Source organism: Paroedura picta, chromosome 5 (genome assembly GCF_049243985.1).
Source record: "Paroedura picta isolate Pp20150507F chromosome 5, Ppicta_v3.0, whole genome shotgun sequence".
In the NCBI taxonomy this organism is placed as follows: domain Eukaryota; kingdom Metazoa; phylum Chordata; class Lepidosauria; order Squamata; family Gekkonidae; genus Paroedura; species Paroedura picta.
Window position 1 is genome coordinate 105,348,226 of NC_135373.1, and position 18,557 is coordinate 105,366,782.

At 47.4% G+C, this 18,557-nt stretch overlaps 1 protein-coding gene across 3 annotated transcripts in view; it reads right to left on the reverse strand.

The window, feature by feature from the left end:
• The window catches only part of ABTB3 (ankyrin repeat and BTB domain containing 3), a 241,559-nt gene extending 223,699 nt beyond the window's left edge, over positions 1 to 17,860 (reverse strand). For all 3 annotated transcript variants that reach the window (XM_077339675.1, XM_077339674.1, XM_077339677.1), the window contains exon 1: positions 16,311 to 17,860. In XM_077339675.1, coding sequence (XP_077195790.1) covers positions 16,311 to 17,532 — 1,222 coding nt within the window. In that variant the 5' untranslated portion in view covers positions 17,533 to 17,860. The remainder of the gene's footprint in view (positions 1 to 16,310) is intronic.
• Between the last annotated feature and the right edge of the window lie 697 nt (positions 17,861 to 18,557).

Consider the following 18,557-nt stretch of genomic DNA (forward strand, 5'->3'; position numbering starts at 1 on the left):
CGAAATTCCAGCTCCTCCATTGCCCTGAGGCAGCGAGTCTATTACAACCGAGTACTGGGAGAGGAACTTTGCAAGCAGTTACTGTCAGCAGGCACTAGGCAATCTGATAGTAACAGGCTATTGTGCCGCTTGATGGGAACAACACGTTTGCTTGGGGAGGGCAGCATCGCCTCGCTGATCTGCTGCTACAGTGGAGTGAAACACTAAAGCTCGACAGAATGTCTACTTACGTCTGGTGTCAGTCACCCGCTTTGCGGAAGATGAAGTGCATTTCGCCTCAGAAGATATTCTCGCTAAATACTCGCATTCCGAATATATCAGAGAAGAAAGTCACTAAAGATCATCTTCAAAGGGGAAACCCAAATCCAAGCATCATATTGTTTGGGGAAACATCAGAGGGTCACTGTAAGAACATTCCCCTTACACTGAGACAATGCTTTTGTGGGTGTGGCGAAATTGATACAAGAGAGCATATATTGTTCCTCTATGTAGACATTCGTAGCAACTTGCTTGAACCACTCCTTAAAAAGTTACCAGAACATCATGATGCAGTTCGAGCAAAGCGGCTGTTAAGTGATGAGTCCCTCCAGGTGACAACTCAGCTGGCTACGTTTTGTGCCGTCGCCATAAAAATCTGATGCTTCAAAGTAGCATAGTTTTATGATGTTTTAAATTGTATTACATTAAATTACCATATTCTTTTGGTCTCTTATGTATTGACTTCATATAACTTGGTCTGAATGACTTCATGTAACTTGGTCTGAACAACTGTAATAAAGTTTGATTGATCGATTGATTGATACTTAGAACATGCAACCAAAGCAGGAATGATTGCTCTCATCATCGAAGAAGGTTTCAGGTGGGGAGCCGTATCAGTCTGCAGTGGAAGAGTAGAATGCAAGTCCTGTAGGATCTTAGAGACCAACAAGATTTCCAGCGTATAAGGTTAGGAGAGTCAACGCTCCCTTTGCCAGATAAGAAAGATTATAAAAGAAAATGCATGTGCCTCTTTTACGGAGGAAGCACTCATATATCCATTCCGATCCTGAAATTCCTTCTGGATGGGGGTTGCACCTTTGCTGCCCATAGCAATCTACACATACAAGTCCACATATTCCTTCCTTGGTTCTTGGACTACTAGGTCCACAGATATTTTGGGACTATGGCTTCAGTAGCAAAGCAGGAGGCCATGGAGATACGCTGCCTTTTCCATAGAACACTCCCCGTGACATTGTCATACATTATGACTGGGTGTACCTGTGTTTACACAGAGACAGAGTATGACTGACTGAAGTATTATTCATGCAAGAAGTCTGATCTCTTTGGAATGCTTTCAGGTGACACACCGTCCTGGTAAAGGTCTTTCTATTTGGTAAGGAGTCTCCTATCTAGCTATGCCCTTCGGGGATTGCCTGCAAGACATCCGCTCCATGAGAATATTGTCTGAAATCAGTTTTCATCCACTGTGATTTGTTTGTTCCAACGTTTGAGATCATTACTGATGAAGAGGGCAACTGACAATAGTGTTTTTGTCTGAATCCTACCAGACATGATGCAATAGTCAAAAACAATTTGTACTTCTTGACACAGGTCAGCCCAGTACTTATTTGCATAGTCTGGCTGCCTTGTATGCTGCAGTCTTTGCCGACTAGAGTCACTTGAATGCTTTTGGCAGCTGAATTTATATTTTAAAGTGTCTTTGTTGCTTCAATAGTTTCATGAGAGCATGCCTCAAGTTGGGAGAGATTAAGGTTAGGGTTAGAGGCGGAGGAGGGCCCATGTTATTTCCCATTTGTCCTGGCCTTAACCCTAGGCCTGGTGGAAGAGCACTGCATAACTTAGCTCCATCAGGAACCAGAACTCAGTTGGTAGCTCATTCCACCAGGCAAGAGCCAGAGCCAAAAAGGTCCTGGCTCTTGCCAGATTTCTCTGCGGCCAGGGATCACCCGTAAATTTGTATTCACAGATCATAGTGTTACTCAGGGGGCAAATTGGGAGAGGCAGACCCACAGATTCACAGGGCCCAGACCACATAAGGCCTTAAAGGTTAATACCAACACTTTGAATTTGATCCCGAATTCCACTGGCAGCCAATGCAGCTGACAGAGGGCAGGTGTCAAGTATGGTGAAAGTCTGGCCAATGTTTTAGGCAGGGAGGCCAGAATTTCCGTGTCATTTCTGGCTTCAACCTCAGGCCTGGTGTAGCAGCTCTGTTGTAGAAGTCCTGTAAAACTGTCCCGAATCCAGGAAGGTCCTGCTCTCTCCAGGGAGAACATTCCACCAGGATGCGATGAGGGCCAGGTTGACATACTTGGGGCCGGGGATCTTGAGTTGCTTCTGCTCAGTCTCTTAGACGCCATATAAATGCATCAGTATCACATTTCTCCCACTGTGTCCTGGTTCTAGCAATAACCCTGGTTCAGCTGAAGTTTGGGTGCGAAGGTTTATTCTACACAGTGACATACATATCCTCTTTGCCTGTTATATGCAAAACAAGTACCTTTTGTTATTGGCTCCCAAATGGATTGTGAAGCTAGAAAGTGCTTTATCCCTTCCTTTAGTTCCTTCAGAGCCAAAGGAACTTCAAGGCAGGAAATAACTCGGAGAGCAGCTGAGTTTTGCACTCGGACTAGGTTGTTACGTGCACACAATCGGAAGAATGCAATGCTATTTTAAAAGTCTGGGCCCCACAAAGTGGCTAAATGTGTCACTTGGTTTCTTTTAAACCAAATTAAAAGCGAAAGCTCAGGTATTATTTCAACATTAAAAGAAGAAAAGTCGCCCTCTAGCAGATATGTGTCTCTTGAATTCTGTTCCGAAAGTGACTGATCAGTTTTCAAAGTTGGGCACAAAGGGCCATTATAAAACACCCAGTTATAAATGCTGTCCCTATTATAGCTCTAGTCAAGGGAGGAAAAGGGGCAGCCATCTGAGGGCCTACCAATGTGAAAGCAGCAGGGGGGGTGTCTGCCCACATAAAGTTAAACTCTGATTCTGTATTCCTAAAGCATAAATACAGCACTAGAAACACAGGCGGACGAATTAACAAGTTGGAAAATTTGCATTTGGCTAATTCCTGAACAGTGTTTAGAAAAGTCTAGCTCAATGGTGGCTGACACTTCTGGCATGTGTTCTACAAATCATGTCAAAAGAGAAAAACGGTACATTCTAATACACTGAACAAACAGCATCCCTTCCCTGGTCCAGGGGTGCTTTGGCCCCTTACCTAACCATCACTAGGCAAATATTATAGGAGAGACCAGCAGGAGAAGGTGCCAGAGCCAGAACTCCTGCTCCTGCCAGTAGCCATTCCTTCTCTAGCCTGTCATGTGAGCCCAAAAGAATTTCTGCAAGATATTTTAATCTACCGAAGCCTTTATCACAGCTCTCCATGGTCCAGGGGAAACATCCATCGACCTTTAACACAGGAGAAAGCAGAAACACAAATGCAGAGGAAGGAGGAGGAAGGGAAGGCAATTGTAAGCTGCTCTGAGACTTCTTCTGGTAGAGAAAAGCACTTCTTCTACACAGGACCTTAGACAGGAGATCTGTGAGTCAAATGTCATGGGATGCAAGTATCCCCATAATGGCCACTTCTCTTAAGTACATGACAATAGGAGGATCAGAGACATGATTACAAACCTGGAAGCCCCCAGAAGTAGCAGGTGATAGTGCTGGATAGTACCTACCTTACCAAGGGATTTAGGCGTCTGAGTGAAAGGCCTAAGGAAACAAAAGCTAATTCCCAAGCGCAAAATGTATATCATAAACCAAAGGTATTAAATATTTGATTCAAGTGGGGATTTTTCAAGAAAGGTAGAAAAAGAAATGGAACAAAACAATGCAATAATGTTGAAGCCACTTGCTTCAAAGTGTGCCAATTATGTTTTGATTGCAACCTGATTTATGTTGCAGCCTCATGCGCCTGCATATCTTTGGCTGATTCTGCTAAAATTAAGATGCTTCTTCAAATCCAGCATCCAACTGTTTTACCATTGAGAAACCCCTGAAACAATCTTCAGGCTTCGAGAAACCCCAGCAGTGATACGATTGTTCAGAAAATGGTTGGGAAGCCTAGCTGTGTACACACACACACACACACACACACACACCATATATGGTCATATCACCAAATAAATGTTTAACAAATTAAAATATATATTTTAAAAAATTAACTCCCACCCATTCAGGAAACACTCGACCCACATTGGGAATAATATGTGGCAGTGAAATGCAACCCCTACCTACAGCCAACCCCGAAGAAACCCTTCTATGGGGGGGGGGGAGACAGAGGGTGCTGTTGGAATTTGCTACTGCCACTCCGATCACTCCCAGAGGGGGGCCCTGCTCTTCCTTGCTGCCCGGCCTCAACCAACGACCTGGCGGAAGAGCTCCATTTTGCAAGCCCCGCAGACACAAAAAGCTTATAACAAGAATAAAACTGTGTTGGCCTCAAAGGTACCGCCGGACTCAAACTTTGTTCTAGAACATCATGAGATATTCTTCTGGCCCCATTTTGGTAGCGGCTAAACCATCCCAAAACTTGCTGTTCATTTTACTGCTTGCTTAATCTAGCTTCCTATTCACACTACCGCATGCTTTAAACACAATTTTTAGTATCGTATCTTGATTTTAAATGTTTTAATAATAAAAGATATGTAATAACTGTAAAATACGAAATAATCTCATCAGTGAAGTCACAGAACACTTTGAAGGTTGATTGAGAGACAAAACATGAACCGGCAAGGAAAATGGCTTCCGAAAAGCTCAATGGATTGAATTCTGAAAAGCTGGTAACTCCTTTTTCCTCAGCGGCTTCCTTTCTACATATTGGCCCAGTGTGTATTCCATATGTAAAAATCCAGCACTAATCTATGGAAGCATCAACACAGTGTGGATTTGTGCTCTGTCTCATCCCTAAAAGGCCTTTTCTAAGCCACAGTGACCCTCCTCCAGTTACAACCAAGGTGGATTGCCTGAAACCGAACCCTGGGATATAGCATAACACAAGGTCTCCCCAAAGTGCCTGCCTGCATCCTGCTTCCTCGGCTCTCCTTGAGTGGCAAGAAGCATATCAATTTTTAAGCAAGGCATACACTAATTTCATAATTGCAGGAAATTAACAGTGTTTATTACAACACTGTACAAAATTATTACGCAGTACAAAACAGGTTTCCTGAAATGTTTGCAGTTACCTTGCTTTTTATGCTTGATTGAGGTTTTGGGGTTTTTTTAGAAAACAGCATGCTTTTCTAAAAGTTGTAATCTATTCCACAGCCAATTATCGAATCAAACAAAATTTAATTATGAACCAAGAGTAACGTTGATATTGCATAAGCATCACCAAGTAATCCCTAGCTCAAGGAGTGTATAATAAATTAAAGAAGAAGAGCTGGGGGAAGTATCCTGCTTTCTGCTACCCAAAAGAATCTCAGAGTGGCTTACAATCACCTACCCTTCCTCTCCCCACAACAGACACTCTGTGAGGTAGGTGAGGCTGAGAGAGCTCTGAGAGAACTGTGACAGGCCCAAGGTCACTCAGCTGGCTGCATGTGGAAGAGGAGTAGGGAATCAAACCCAGGTCTCCAGATTAGAGTCCACTGCTTTTTAACCACTACACCAAGCTGGCTCTCTTCATTTGTACATACTTATTTTGGACAAGTAACTCCAGGTGATCAGAAAGTGCTTGTAAACTGGGTAGACTCAGATAAGGTGCAATCTCTCCCTATATAAATTCCTTAATTTGTTCAGCATGTTGAAGTTAATCTGGTTTCAAATCAGAAGTCAGGACAGTGACAGAAACACAGGGTATGTTCTCTGTGCTCATTCCCAGTTATAAACCACAAAGCCACAGTTTATACCAGCTGACACTTCTGAATTGTCTTCAAGGGCAGTCCCATGTGATGTAACTTGCAATAGCCAAGCTTACTGCATCACGGTAAGGTCTGCCCTGTCTTGGAAGCATGGCTGTCTCAATGCCAAATGTAACTAAAAATGCATTTTTGGCAAATAACAGCAATATGTTTTTCAAATAATAAGCCAGAACCCAATAAAACTGCTACATTCTTCACCTGAGCTAATAAAAACACCTTGTTTGGATTCAATTTCAGCATGTCTGCCCTCATCCATTGGATCACAGCTTTCAGACCCTGGTAAAGACAGAGACTGTGACTTCTTGTCACTTTGTTAAAGAGATGTAGAGCTAGGTGTCATCAGCATATTGATGACAACCCTCCAGATAGCTACAAACAATCTTGCTGCATATAAATATCAAACAGGGATATTGACAAAATTGAATCCTGAGGTTCACTCTTATACAGAACCCAAGGGGATGATTGCACCTCTCCAATAACCTTTTCCGATGACCTTCCATAATGAAAGCCCTTGAGAGCTACCCCACAGAACCTACTTGATGTTCCGCATGATTTTTTATATGGTAACATGAGCCACCATATCAAATGCAGCAGACAGTACCAACAAATATGTGGTTCAGTGCTAGGCAGGTTTACACCACTCTATGTCCCCCGAAACCAATGGGCTGGGGAAAACACAACTCTGCTTAGGATTGCATTGATAGTAGTATTACCTTTGTCCTTTTCCAATTGCAAATTTAGCACCAGGACTACCAAGACTGCATTCCACACCACAACTAGATCTGAAAACAGGCGGAAAAGGGGACAAGGAGATTTCACTTAAGTCATCCTACAGCAGCTCTATCTCCACTTGCTCAGTAACCAACAAAAAGGAAGCATCAGAAGATATCTAAAATTGACCATTTCCTTTCTGTCCAAAGTTGGATTCTTCAGCACCATGAGGGTCACTGCCTTGTTTAAAGAAAGAAAAGAAAAAATAACCTGATGGTTATTCACTGTCAGACAACAAATTAATCATTTTGAACAGCCATCCCCTAATTCCTGTTGCAGGCGGCAATGTACAAAAATGCAGTGTGTATGTGGTAGCCTTTATAACATACAGTACCTTGTCTGACAGGGCAATCAATCCAGAAAGATCCATACAAAATGACAAGTGGACACATCAGGTACTCCTTTATATTGCCTCTGCATTTAGAGTGGAGCCTGCCGAACTGAAAGCAACTTTATCAGCAAAAAGTTGCACCAGGTTGTTAGTGCAAGCCACAGGATTCATTGTCCATGAGTTTGCATCTAGGAGTTAGCAAATCACAAACCACACAAAAGAGTTCAGTTGAACACTATTTGGCAACTTTGCTCGGGCAGCAACGGTCTACACTTACTTGGAGGGAAGTCCTACTGAACCCACAGGACTTACTTCCAAGCAAGCATGCATAAGATTGTGTTGGAAGACAAAGTTCTTAATTGATTGTAAAGATCAGCTCGACTCAGGCCCAAGGCACTATTGTCATAAATGAGAACAAGACGCAATTCAATAAGGAGAAGTGCAGAGTTCTACATCTGGGTCACAACAACGAGAAGCCTGAATACTAGATGGGAAATACACTTCTGGGTAGCAGAGTGTGTGAACAATTCCTTGGGGTGTTTGTGGGCTATAAGCTAAATATGAGCAGACAGTGTGATGCGATGGTAAAGAATGCAAATGCAGTCTTGGGCTGTATCAACAGAGGCATCACATTAAAATCACAAGGTGCCATAGTCCTGCTGTATACCACATTGGTCAGACTGCATCTGAAGTATTGTGCTCAGCTCTGGAGGTTTCACTTCAAAAAGGGTGTGGACAAAATTGAGAGGATTCAGAGGAGAGCGATAACGATGATCTGGGGCGCAGGGACCAAGCCCTATGTGGAAAGGCTGAGGGACTTGGGAAAGTTCAGACTTAAGAAGAGGAGGTAGAGAGGAGACAAGATTGCTCTCTGTAAGTATCTGAAAGGTTGGCACTTAGTGGAGGACAGGGAGTGGTTTGTGTTGGCAGCAAAGGAAAGGAACCACAGTAATGGCTTTAAACTATGTGTAGAATGGTACCAACTGGAGATCAGTGGAGGGGGGATTCACAGTCAGAGTAGTTCAGCAGTAGAACTAACTACCTAAGGAGGTGGTGAGCTCCCCCTCACTGGCAGTCTTTAAGCAGCAGTTGGACAGATACATATAATGAATGCTTTAGTATGAGCCTGCCTTGAGCAAGTGCATTTTATAGCATCTAATACACCACTGATGTTAAATGAACACTGAATGTTCTAGAGCAGGGGTAGTTAACCTGTGGTCCTCCAGATGTTAACGTACTACAATTCCCATGAGCCCCTGCCAGCAAATGCCCTGTTCTAGAGCACTGAAACAAGAAGACATTATTAGTAGCAAACAACATCCAGAGTTCAAAAATTGACCATTCTGAAAAGTTTGCAGCAGTCTTGGAAGATGTTGGGCAGTATGCCCCTCATTTAGGCAAGGGCCATGGCTCAGTGGTCAGGCATCTTCTTTGCATGCAGATGCCTGACCAGAAGGTCCCAATTTCAATCCCTGGCATCTCCAGTTGAAAGAATCAGGTAGCAAGTGTTGTGAAAGACCTCTGCTTAACAGCCTAGAGTAGTGGTCCACAACCTTCTTGAGGCTGCGGACCGGCAGCGGCAGGGAGGGCAATCTCCCAACCGCGCATGCGCGGCCGGGTCACGCATGCGCGTTTTCGCAAACAAATGTGTGGGAGTGCCGTGCATGCACAATTGCGGCTGCACATGGCACAAACACACATGCATGACCCGGCCACACATACACGCATGTGCAGGAGTGCCGCACGTGCGCGTTTACGGCCGCGCATTGCGCAAGCGCAGCCCAGAAGCACATGCGCGTTTGTGGCCGTGCATTGGGCGAATGCGCATGCGTGTTCCGGCCGCACATGCACGCTTGCGCCATGAGTGGCCCTGCTTCCCTCTCCCCCCCTACCCTCAAAGAGAAGGTTGCTGGGCTTTTGCGGCCGATTTGCTTGCGCGCTGGGAAGTTTCTTATTGGGGGGTGGGGAGAGGGAGCCGCGGCGCAGTGCCAGGGCCTTCGCGGCCCGGTACCGGGCCATGGCCCGGTGTTTGGGGACCACCTCCCTAGAGGACCGCTGCCAATCGGAGTGCACAATATTGAACTTGATAAACCAATGATCTCAGACAGTATAAGACAGGCTCATGTGTGCTCATGTTTGAAGAGCTACCAGGTCAAAGGTCACCAAAGCATGAATCACAACTAGGAACCTTCCTCTACTTCTTACTCTAGCAGATATACAGAGCAGGAATCAATCTGGCCAAGACATTTTCTGGAGAAGAATGACTTCATCCTACAGTGGACTGTAGCCATTAATATATATCCCAGAATCTAAAAATTGCAGAAAATACTGTTAACTAGAGGAATGACAGAACTAGGACATCACAAAATACATGCACAGAGCCCAATTAACCATTGTGTTGCTGCACATCCTCACGACCCATCATGAAAGTCTGTTCCTTTCTCTCACATTTGGCTTATCCAAGCACCAAAAATGCATGGCACATACGTGCAGAACAGATGTGCCATGTTACTGCATGTAGTGCAGTCCCCTTTCTCAGTATTGACAAGCCTTTCTCTGTAACAGTGTGAGCTCCACACCAATTGAGCTATTCTGTTTATTTCACCTGAAAGCTAGTTGGCCACACTACTAGGTACTTCCTCAAAACTAACCTTATCCAGCCACCCAGGTGCATTCTCAATAAATCCTCTGCACTCTGGTATCACTCAGTCCATCCCTTCCTCCAGTTCCCACATGTTTGTCCTACTGCTTTGTGTTTTAATTTTGTGGTTTGTAATCGTAAGCTGTTTTGAAGAACAGGACTCTGAAGAAGCAGCATATTCTAAATTCATAAATTTGATTGCAGAATTTTTTGCCAGGATTCAGCAACTTGAGCTTCCATGAGAATTTCCGGTGCAGTTCATTCATCCCATTTTTTGCTGATAACCATTTTGTTTTTGTAAATGTCCTCTAGTATACAAGGAGCAACATGGGCAAAGGATATCTTGAACCTTATTGCCTCTTATATCGAACCCCAGAGACAGAAGCAGAATGGTAGTTTAATGTTTGGTCAATGGAGAAAATATTCCACCCTAACCCTATCATAGCAGTGACCGATGCTTCATTCAGGTAGAGGACTTTCACATCACCTATTGCCTAGAGATGCTTTCTCAACCAGGGTTTTGTGAAACCATGGGAGATATATATATATATATATATATATATATATATATATATATATATATATATATATATATACACACACACACACACACACACACATACAGACATATATACATATATAAATGTAAAACATTTTTGTGTGATATGACCATATATGGTCATGTTGAGCTGTTCCCCCAATGGCCAATGATGGGCCTGAAGTGGGTGGGAAGAGGAGGGGCCCCAGACGGGCATGTACATAACTATGCTTCGCAACCATATTCTGCATGATCATGATACTTAGGGAGTTGACTTGACACACTGAAGTTCTACTGTTGTAACTGCAAGGCAGAGCAGCTGCTGGAACCCACTAGAGAAAGAAGTTGCAAGCCCCAAAGTACCTTGCTTGAGTATTTACTACCTTGCTTGAGTATCTACTGACTTGTATAGCCATTATGGACTGACAATTGTGTACACAGCTGGAAGTTATCTGGACACCTAGAACAAAATTGTCAATTCATGAAATAGTAGCAGAAAATTAAAGCAGAGATCCAAGGAGTGCAGTCCTGATCCACTGTGATCAACAGATGTCAATACTCGTAACTTTTTGTGGGGAACAGACTATTATAATTCATTACCTGTAATGACTATTGTTTCAGGTTTGACAGGAAAACCAGAAAGTTCCACCTCTGTCCCTGGTACCCGTTTTCAGCTCTCCTCCCTCACACTTCATAATGGAAAGAATTTTAAGTTTGCTAACATTTGCAATGTCCAGGCCATACTTTGTCAGCGGTGGACGGAAAGTTTCACATCACTTTTAATGTAGGAATAGTGCTTTATTTTGCCCCACATGAGTGAATGATTATTTCATTTTGCCAGTGCAGGTTCCCTGGAGACAAGGGCCCATTCTGCACACTTTGGATGACACACCTTCAATGTGCATTTGAAGCTGGATTTTCCTGTGCTGAACAGGAAAATCTACTTCTAAAGTGTATTGAAAGTACATTACCTAACATGGGTGGAATGGCAAAAATCCTCTAGATAAACAGACGTTGACTTTAATAGGAAGAAAGTGAAACCACTGAGAGACACAAGTGAATGGGGGGGGGGGGGGGACAAAGCCTCCGTTGGTTCTTCAGAAAGACAGCAGAGCTGGGACCTGGGATACTTATTTTGTTTATTTATATGCTGCTTTTGTCTCCAATAGGGGCACAGAGCAGCTGACATGATTCTCCCCTCCTCAGTGTCATGCTCACAACAACCCTGTGAGGTAGCTTAGGCTGAGAGTGTAAGACTTCATAAAGGCAGCTATAATATAGCAAGAAAGCCAATTTCTATTGAAAGCCATAAGAGGAAATTTATCTATTTGTTTTTATACCCCCCTTCCCCCAGGGGCTCAGTGTGGTTCACAGCATAATGAAGGGACAGGGAATGGGGAAACTTTAGACAGAACAGAGGAGGTGCTTGGATTTATTCCAGGAGAGGTGGTCCCTCAGAGACGCAAAATGCAGACTGCAGTGGGATTAAAGACCAGTCCCATGAATGGAACCCAGAAGCAAACTGGTGAATGTTTTTTTTTTTGTACCATACAATAGCACTACATACGCACAGTATTTACAAGCTAGAAGGCAGATTCTTGCTATATTCAGCCATGAGATTAATAAAAAGAGGGCTGAGACAAAGGACCAATGGGAGAAATGCAACAAAACATACTTCAGGATTCATTAATGGATTCAATCTACACTGCCAAAGACCCACTGAAGTCTATCCAAATACTACAAAATATAAAAGCTAGAATAAAACTACAAACACAGCATTCAAGAATGCGTTTGAATATAAACCACAATTCTACCGCCACCCCTTACAAAATATTATGTTGTGTCCTTAAAGGGTGTCTTAGAATAACAGGTGACATAAAGAGACTCTTTGAGCTGCAAACAAAGCCAGCTTCGAGGCAGGGGATTTCATTTTGGGTTCCTTGATTTCAGCATTTTGCTTTTCATCTCCTGTCGCTTCTGAGGCTATAATCGAGCAGTGATCTCTCACAGAGAAGGAGAGGCGTAAGAAAAACACCAGCAGAGTTGGATTCTGTCAAACGTTAACGTGTTACTGCAGCCTGGGTCCCGTTTTTACCTGCACTGTGGCATGTCTCTGAAAAACATAACACATCTGCCACTTCGAGGATCTCGGGATTTGTGGGTAAGGAGGAGAAGTGTTACAATTTCTGGTTGGACACCTTATAAAAACCGGTCCCTGGGAAGCTGACACATCATCTGGGTTGCCTCTTCTGCCTCAAGCTCTCAGTAAAACAAGCAGGGACATGAATGAAAATCTCCCCAGCAAAAGACTGTATTTGCTCTGTTCCCCTTGGCTGGCTAAGCTGCTGCATGCAACTAAGTTTTCTTTTCTCTTTCTCTCTCGGCTTCAGTTGAACGTCTACCATTTCCTGTGGAAAAAGAAACGCTTTTTTGAAGTATGCATGTATAATCTATGCAGCTCTGCCCATACGAGGGGCCTCTACAAAAATACACACCGAAACCAAGAGAGGCAAAACAAGAGCCACACGGCCAAGAACTCGTGAAGCTCACTGCAGATGGTATTACAAACGACGCCCAGAGATGCTCCTCAAATCCGTCTCTCCCCTACCCCTTCAGCCAGTCGTCCCTGTCACAATCGAGTGCACAAATGCTTTGGCTGCAGCCCCATAAGAGAAGACCTTCATCCTCACACAATAGAACCAACAGGAAGGACAAGGTAATCATATCTGAGCCAGCCTCTATACCCCATCACATACAAGAAAAAGGCCTGGTTCCCCATCTCCCTCTCTCCTTCTCACCCCCCTAGATGTGTGATTAAAGCCTTATGAATACTGTCTGCATACACATGTCTGGGGATTAGTGGGGAACTGGGTCATAGAGATTCCAAATTCAACCATGAGACTGATCCTCAGCCTCTCTTGTGTTCCTTTAAAACTGCATCAAGGTAAAGAAAAATATCTTTTAAAACAGGGGTAGTCAACCTAGATGTTCGTGGACCACAATTCCCATGAGCCCCTGCCAGCAAATGCTGGCAGGGGCTCATGGGAATTGTAGTCCATGAACATCTGGAGGACCACAGGTTGACTACCCCTGTTTTAAAAGACAGATTAAAAAAAAAACAGTGGTTCCACCCTCCACTATGCTGCTTAATAGAATGAGAAGGAATCCAGCAGGCTCGATAAGACAGGGCAGGAGAGAGAAGTTTTTCATTAGGAACCTCAAGGCCAATCCTGAAGGTACAGGCCAAGGAAACAGCTAGCCTACAGTGGAGAAGAAAAAGAGCTGGGGGTTTTTGTACCCCACTTTTTAGTCCCCAAAAGAATCTCAAGGTAGCTTACAATCACCTACACTTCCTCTCCCCACAGAAGACACCCTGTGAGGTAGGTGAGGCTAAGAGAGCTCTGGAAGAACTGAGACTAGCCCAAGGCCACCCAGCTGGTTGCATGTAGAGGAGGAGTGGGGAATCAAACCCAGCTCTCCAGATTGGAGGTCGCTGCTCTTAATCACCACGTGAAGCTGACTGACTTCTTCAGCACTTGTTCAAGTGGCTGACTTCTGCTCTGCACAGCTTCCGGGAAACTGCAGGGATTTTCATAACTGACTTTAGCCTCTATGCATGCATGCGAATGGCCATCATGCAATTCTGAAAGTGCATGAATCCAGGTTTCAAGGACAGATGAGAGCTATAGGGGAAGACTAATTTACATTTGCATTTTGATTTGCCTCACTTGTAAAGAGATGCACTCTTTAATGAAGAGCATAGTGGCTCCTCCACGCATTACTGCTAGACACATGTGTTCTCTCCCATACTCATCTGCTATAGCAGGGGTAGTCAACCTGTGGTCCTCCAGATGTTCATGGACTACAATTCCCATGAGCCCCTGCCAGCGGTTGCTGGCAGGGGCTCATGGGAATTGTAGTCCATGAACATCTGGAGGACCACAGGTTGACTACCCCTGTGCTATAAGATGTAGAAGCCACAACAGAAGGAGAATTTGTCACCAGAGGTATAGCATAAACGATTTCTGCGATTGCTTCCTTTGTGACGGCAGATCATTAATCAATGAAGAGCAATAATAGCAAAGTTCCAGGGTCCATAGTTGAAACAATCTTGCAGTCATTTAAGAGAAAACCCGTTCAGTACTTTTGCGCCAGTTACACTGAACGGTCCCCAAAAACACCTTGGGTCCTTTGCAAAATCTGATTGGTTGCTGTAACCCTGAGGGAAGGGCAAATCCTGGTCGAATTTGGTACAACAGAAAATCTACTCATGCATCACGCTGAGGTTTGAGGCCACTGAACAACATGAAACAATGTAAGCAAAGGATACAAGAAGCATAGAAGGAAAGGCTCAGGGGCTGAAGTGAGCACAAGGTGAATAGATCTCACAGTGGTCTCAAAGAGAGCCAGCTTGGTATAGCGGTTAGGAGCGTGGACTTCTAATCTGGCGAGCTGGGTTTGATTCCCCACTTCCCCACATGCAGCCAGCTGGGCTCGTCATAGCACTGATAGTGATGTTGTGACCAAGCAGGAATATCAGGGCTCTCTCGACCTTGCCTCCCTCACAGGGCGTCTGTTGTGGGGAGAGGAAGGGAAGGCGATTGTAAACCGCTTTGAGACTCCTTCAGGTAGAGAAAAGCGGCATATAAGAGCCAACTCTTCTTCTTCTTCAAAGGTCTCAAAAGACCTCCTGAGCATTGGCAATGGAAGGATAATCCATCTAGATCAGGGGTAGTCAAACTGCGGCCCTCCAGATGTCCGTGGACTACAATTCCCAGGAGCCCCTGCCAGCGAATGCTGGCAGGGGCTCCTGGGAATTGTAGTCCACGGACATCTGGAGGGCCGCAGTTTGACTACCCCTGATCTAGATTGCTTGTACACTACAGGTGGCTGTACAATTGGTTTACAAGGATCCATTGTTCTTCACTGACCGCACAACAAGCAGGCTGATATCCAACCTTCCAGGGCCACTTTAAGTGTACAGATTTCACTGGCACCCCAGCTAAGCAACCTACTATATTTTCTCACCATAGAAGGATTAAAAGTACCACCATTTCCCGGACAGATATAATGGGAGGTGTTAAATGCTTTGTATAAGGAACTAGCAGGTACGGCATCAACCCTTCAGTCCTGGGCAACATATCTGGGCACAGCAGACAACCGTCCTGTTCTCAACTCTGCCACATGCATCCCCCCACTGAAGATGACTCCAAGTGCATGCATGTAACCAGCTCCATCAGGGGGTATCTAATGCAGCCTCCCCAGCATGGTTCAACAGGGATAGAGCATCACCTTTACAATGTGTTCTCCAAAATCCAACCACAAGATACTGTCATCCACAAACATGGGCCCAGCCAGGCCTCTCCAGCATAGCTACAACTGGATCGCCTGACAGGACAATCATACACAGCAATGTATCCCTGATGGCACCCTGAATTTTACTTTCTTTGTCATCTGTCTTTTCCCCTAACCCTGAAGGCAGATTGCAAAACAATAAAGACTTATACGGTGTACTTTAAACAATGCAAAATCCAGATTACAAGAATCATGAAGACCGTGCAGTTAAAGTCTGACAACATGACAAACTTTTAAACAAATGACAACCCTTACATAGTTTTATATGCAGACACCACCACTGCTGGCCACTCTCGTGAAAAGCTGCTTTCACGCAAACATTTTTAAAGGGCATCTTTCCCCCTTGTACCGAGTTTCTGCAACAGACAGGAATGTTATCAGGGAAACTGTTTGGCCTACAACACAGAAGCCCTGCAAAGGGAGGGAGGCGTTTCTAAACACGCCCCTCTACTTGTCATTCCACAGGTTAGAAGAGACCCAATCAATGCATTTCTTCATGCAACACTAGCATGAACTGGATTTTTTTTTAAATCAACGCACAGCCTTCCTGCCTAACTTCAGCATGCCTGAAGGCAACCCTAACCCTGTGTGCCCCCCAAGCTGGGTCTCCTCTGCCCCGCTTTTAAGATGCTCAGCCTCTTTGCAGGCTGCTGACCAGAGAAGAAGCACAAACCACTTCCCGGATGCCCAGGGCCGCCTGCCAGGCAGCGCAGAGACGGCTGCAGCTGGTGTCCCCCCCCCCCGTCCCCTCCCCTCCGCCAACAGGTGGGCAGTGCCCTGCGCAGCGCCCGCCTGACTCACCGCTGGCGTTTTTCCCGCAGATGAGGTGTTGGTAGGGCTGCAGCAGCCCCCACAGCTCCGAGTCGTTGCTGACCGTCTGCTCGAGGGATTCCAGCGTGAACTTGGGCGCTTCGTGGCTGGCGCTGCTGCCGCCGCCGCCGCCGTTGCTCTCCCGGTCCTTGTCGGCAGTCCCGGGCGCGGGGGGCGGCAGCGCGGGCCCGGCGGCAGGGGGCGCGCCAGAGCCGGGGCCCCTCGGGTGTGGGGGCGGCGGCGGCGGGGGCTGTGACGGCGGCTGCGGCTGCTGCTGCACAGGGGGCTGTATTGGCGGCGGCGGCGGCGCCTGGTGGTGGAGCAGATGGTGCGGGTGGTGGTGGTGATGGTGGTGGGGCGGCGGGGCGGCGGCGCCCTGCAGGACCCGCGCGTGGACCTCTCGGAAGAGGTTCTCCATGCAGGCGGTCAGGTAGATGGCGGCGTGCTCGTGGATGCGCACGGCCACGCGGCTGTCGACCATCCAGCGGTAGAACTTGCCCACCGAGAAGGTGAGGCCGCAGCGGGTCGACTTGCCGCGGCTGAAGCGGTCGCCGCCGCTGCTGCTCATGTTGTAGAGGGACAGGGCGCCGAGGGCGGCCGCCGTGCAGCTGGAGGCCAGGCTCCAGCCCAGCACGATCTCCATGGCGCTCTGGACCTCGTACTTGGTGCATTTGGCGAAGCGCAGGCTCAGCCGCTGAGCCTCCCGGGCCAGCCGCACGAGCGCCCGGCCGGCCAAGGCGGACAGCCGCGCCAGGGCATCCTTGGAAGGGGGGCCGCCGCCGCCGCCGCCGCAGCTGCTGAGGGTGGCCGAGCTGGCGGCGCTGCTGGAGCTGGCGAGGGTGGCCGTGGCCCCGGCCCCCAGGCCCCGGGGCTCGGGCCGCTGCGGGAGGAGCAGCGCCTCGGCCTCGTCGAGGCTCCAGGGGACCTCGTCAAGGTCAGGCAGCAGCCCGGAGCAGTGCTGCCCGAAGCAGTCCAGCACCTCGGAGTCTTCCACCAGGACAGTGTTGACGGTGTCGAAGCTGTTGTGGCGACTGTGCATGGAGCCCGTTAGTTGCGCCCAGCCGTTTCCTCCATAGGGGGGAGCCGCGTGGGGGGGATCGGAGCAGCACAGGGACAAGTTGGAGGACCTGACCGAGTCCGCGGCGCCACCATAACCAGAGTCCAGGGTCAGATCTTCCAGCGTCCTCACCACCGTCTTACCTCTCCTTGCCATCGCTGCACTTCATGCTGCACCCGCAGGAAACTTTCTGGGGTTTAAAGGAAGAAGGAAAGTGGCCGCCGGACGGGACGGAGGGACGGAGGGAGGCTCGGCGGGGGGACGCGGACTGGCCGAGGCTCAACGGGCTCCTCCGGCGCGCCTCCTTGGCTTCTGGCTGGGCACGTCTTTAGCTCCCCACGCAAGGCGAGAAAACCTCGAACCGCGTTGGCGGGAGGAAACTCGGCGAAGTCGCATCCAATGCCGCGGTTCCGTCTCGATCCGGAGCAGCAGACGCCACTTCCAGACTCCGTCGTCGTCCTCCTCCTCCTCCTCCGCGCCCGGACTCCTGCACTGCACTAGCCCGCAAACCCAAACCAGCCAAGGGAGGAGGAAAGGGGCGGGGATATGCAAATCACCCAGGAAGAGAGCCAATGGGCTGGCTAGCATGCGTTCCATTGCTATTTTCCCTCTCTCGGTCCCTCCCTCCTTCGCATCTGGCGCTGCGAGCGGAGGAGACGGCTCACTTTTGGGGAATTCGGAGAGAATCCACCGGCCCCACTCTTGCGCGCATCAACTACATTTGGCCGTGTGAACAGAGCCTGAGAGGGGGAAGGGTTTTTTTGGAGGGGGGGCGGTATTTGCTTCTAGTCCCTCAGCCCCCGCTCGGATGGTTTGTTGCCGGCAATTGCGGAGAAAAAGAGCCCGCAGGACAAATTGAGCCGATCCAAAATATGACGACGGGGGCCGAGGAAGGGAGGGCAGAGATTTTCGTGGCGGAGACCGGCCTAAGATTGCACGCTCGCGTGAGTTTCAAGCAGGTAGTGCAAATGAGAAAACACACACGTAGATTTTTTTTTTTTGACAAGCGCTGCAGCCGCTGCGGGTTCTCGCCGGAGCGAGTGTGTCACGTTGGTGGGAAACATTAACATGCCGAACCGCCTCGAGACCTTTCCCGCGTGTGGCATCTTCTCTGCAGGTGAAGCGCTGCAATCGCTTGGCGGCGGCGGCGCTGCCTCCTCCGCTGGCATTTCGCCGCTTGC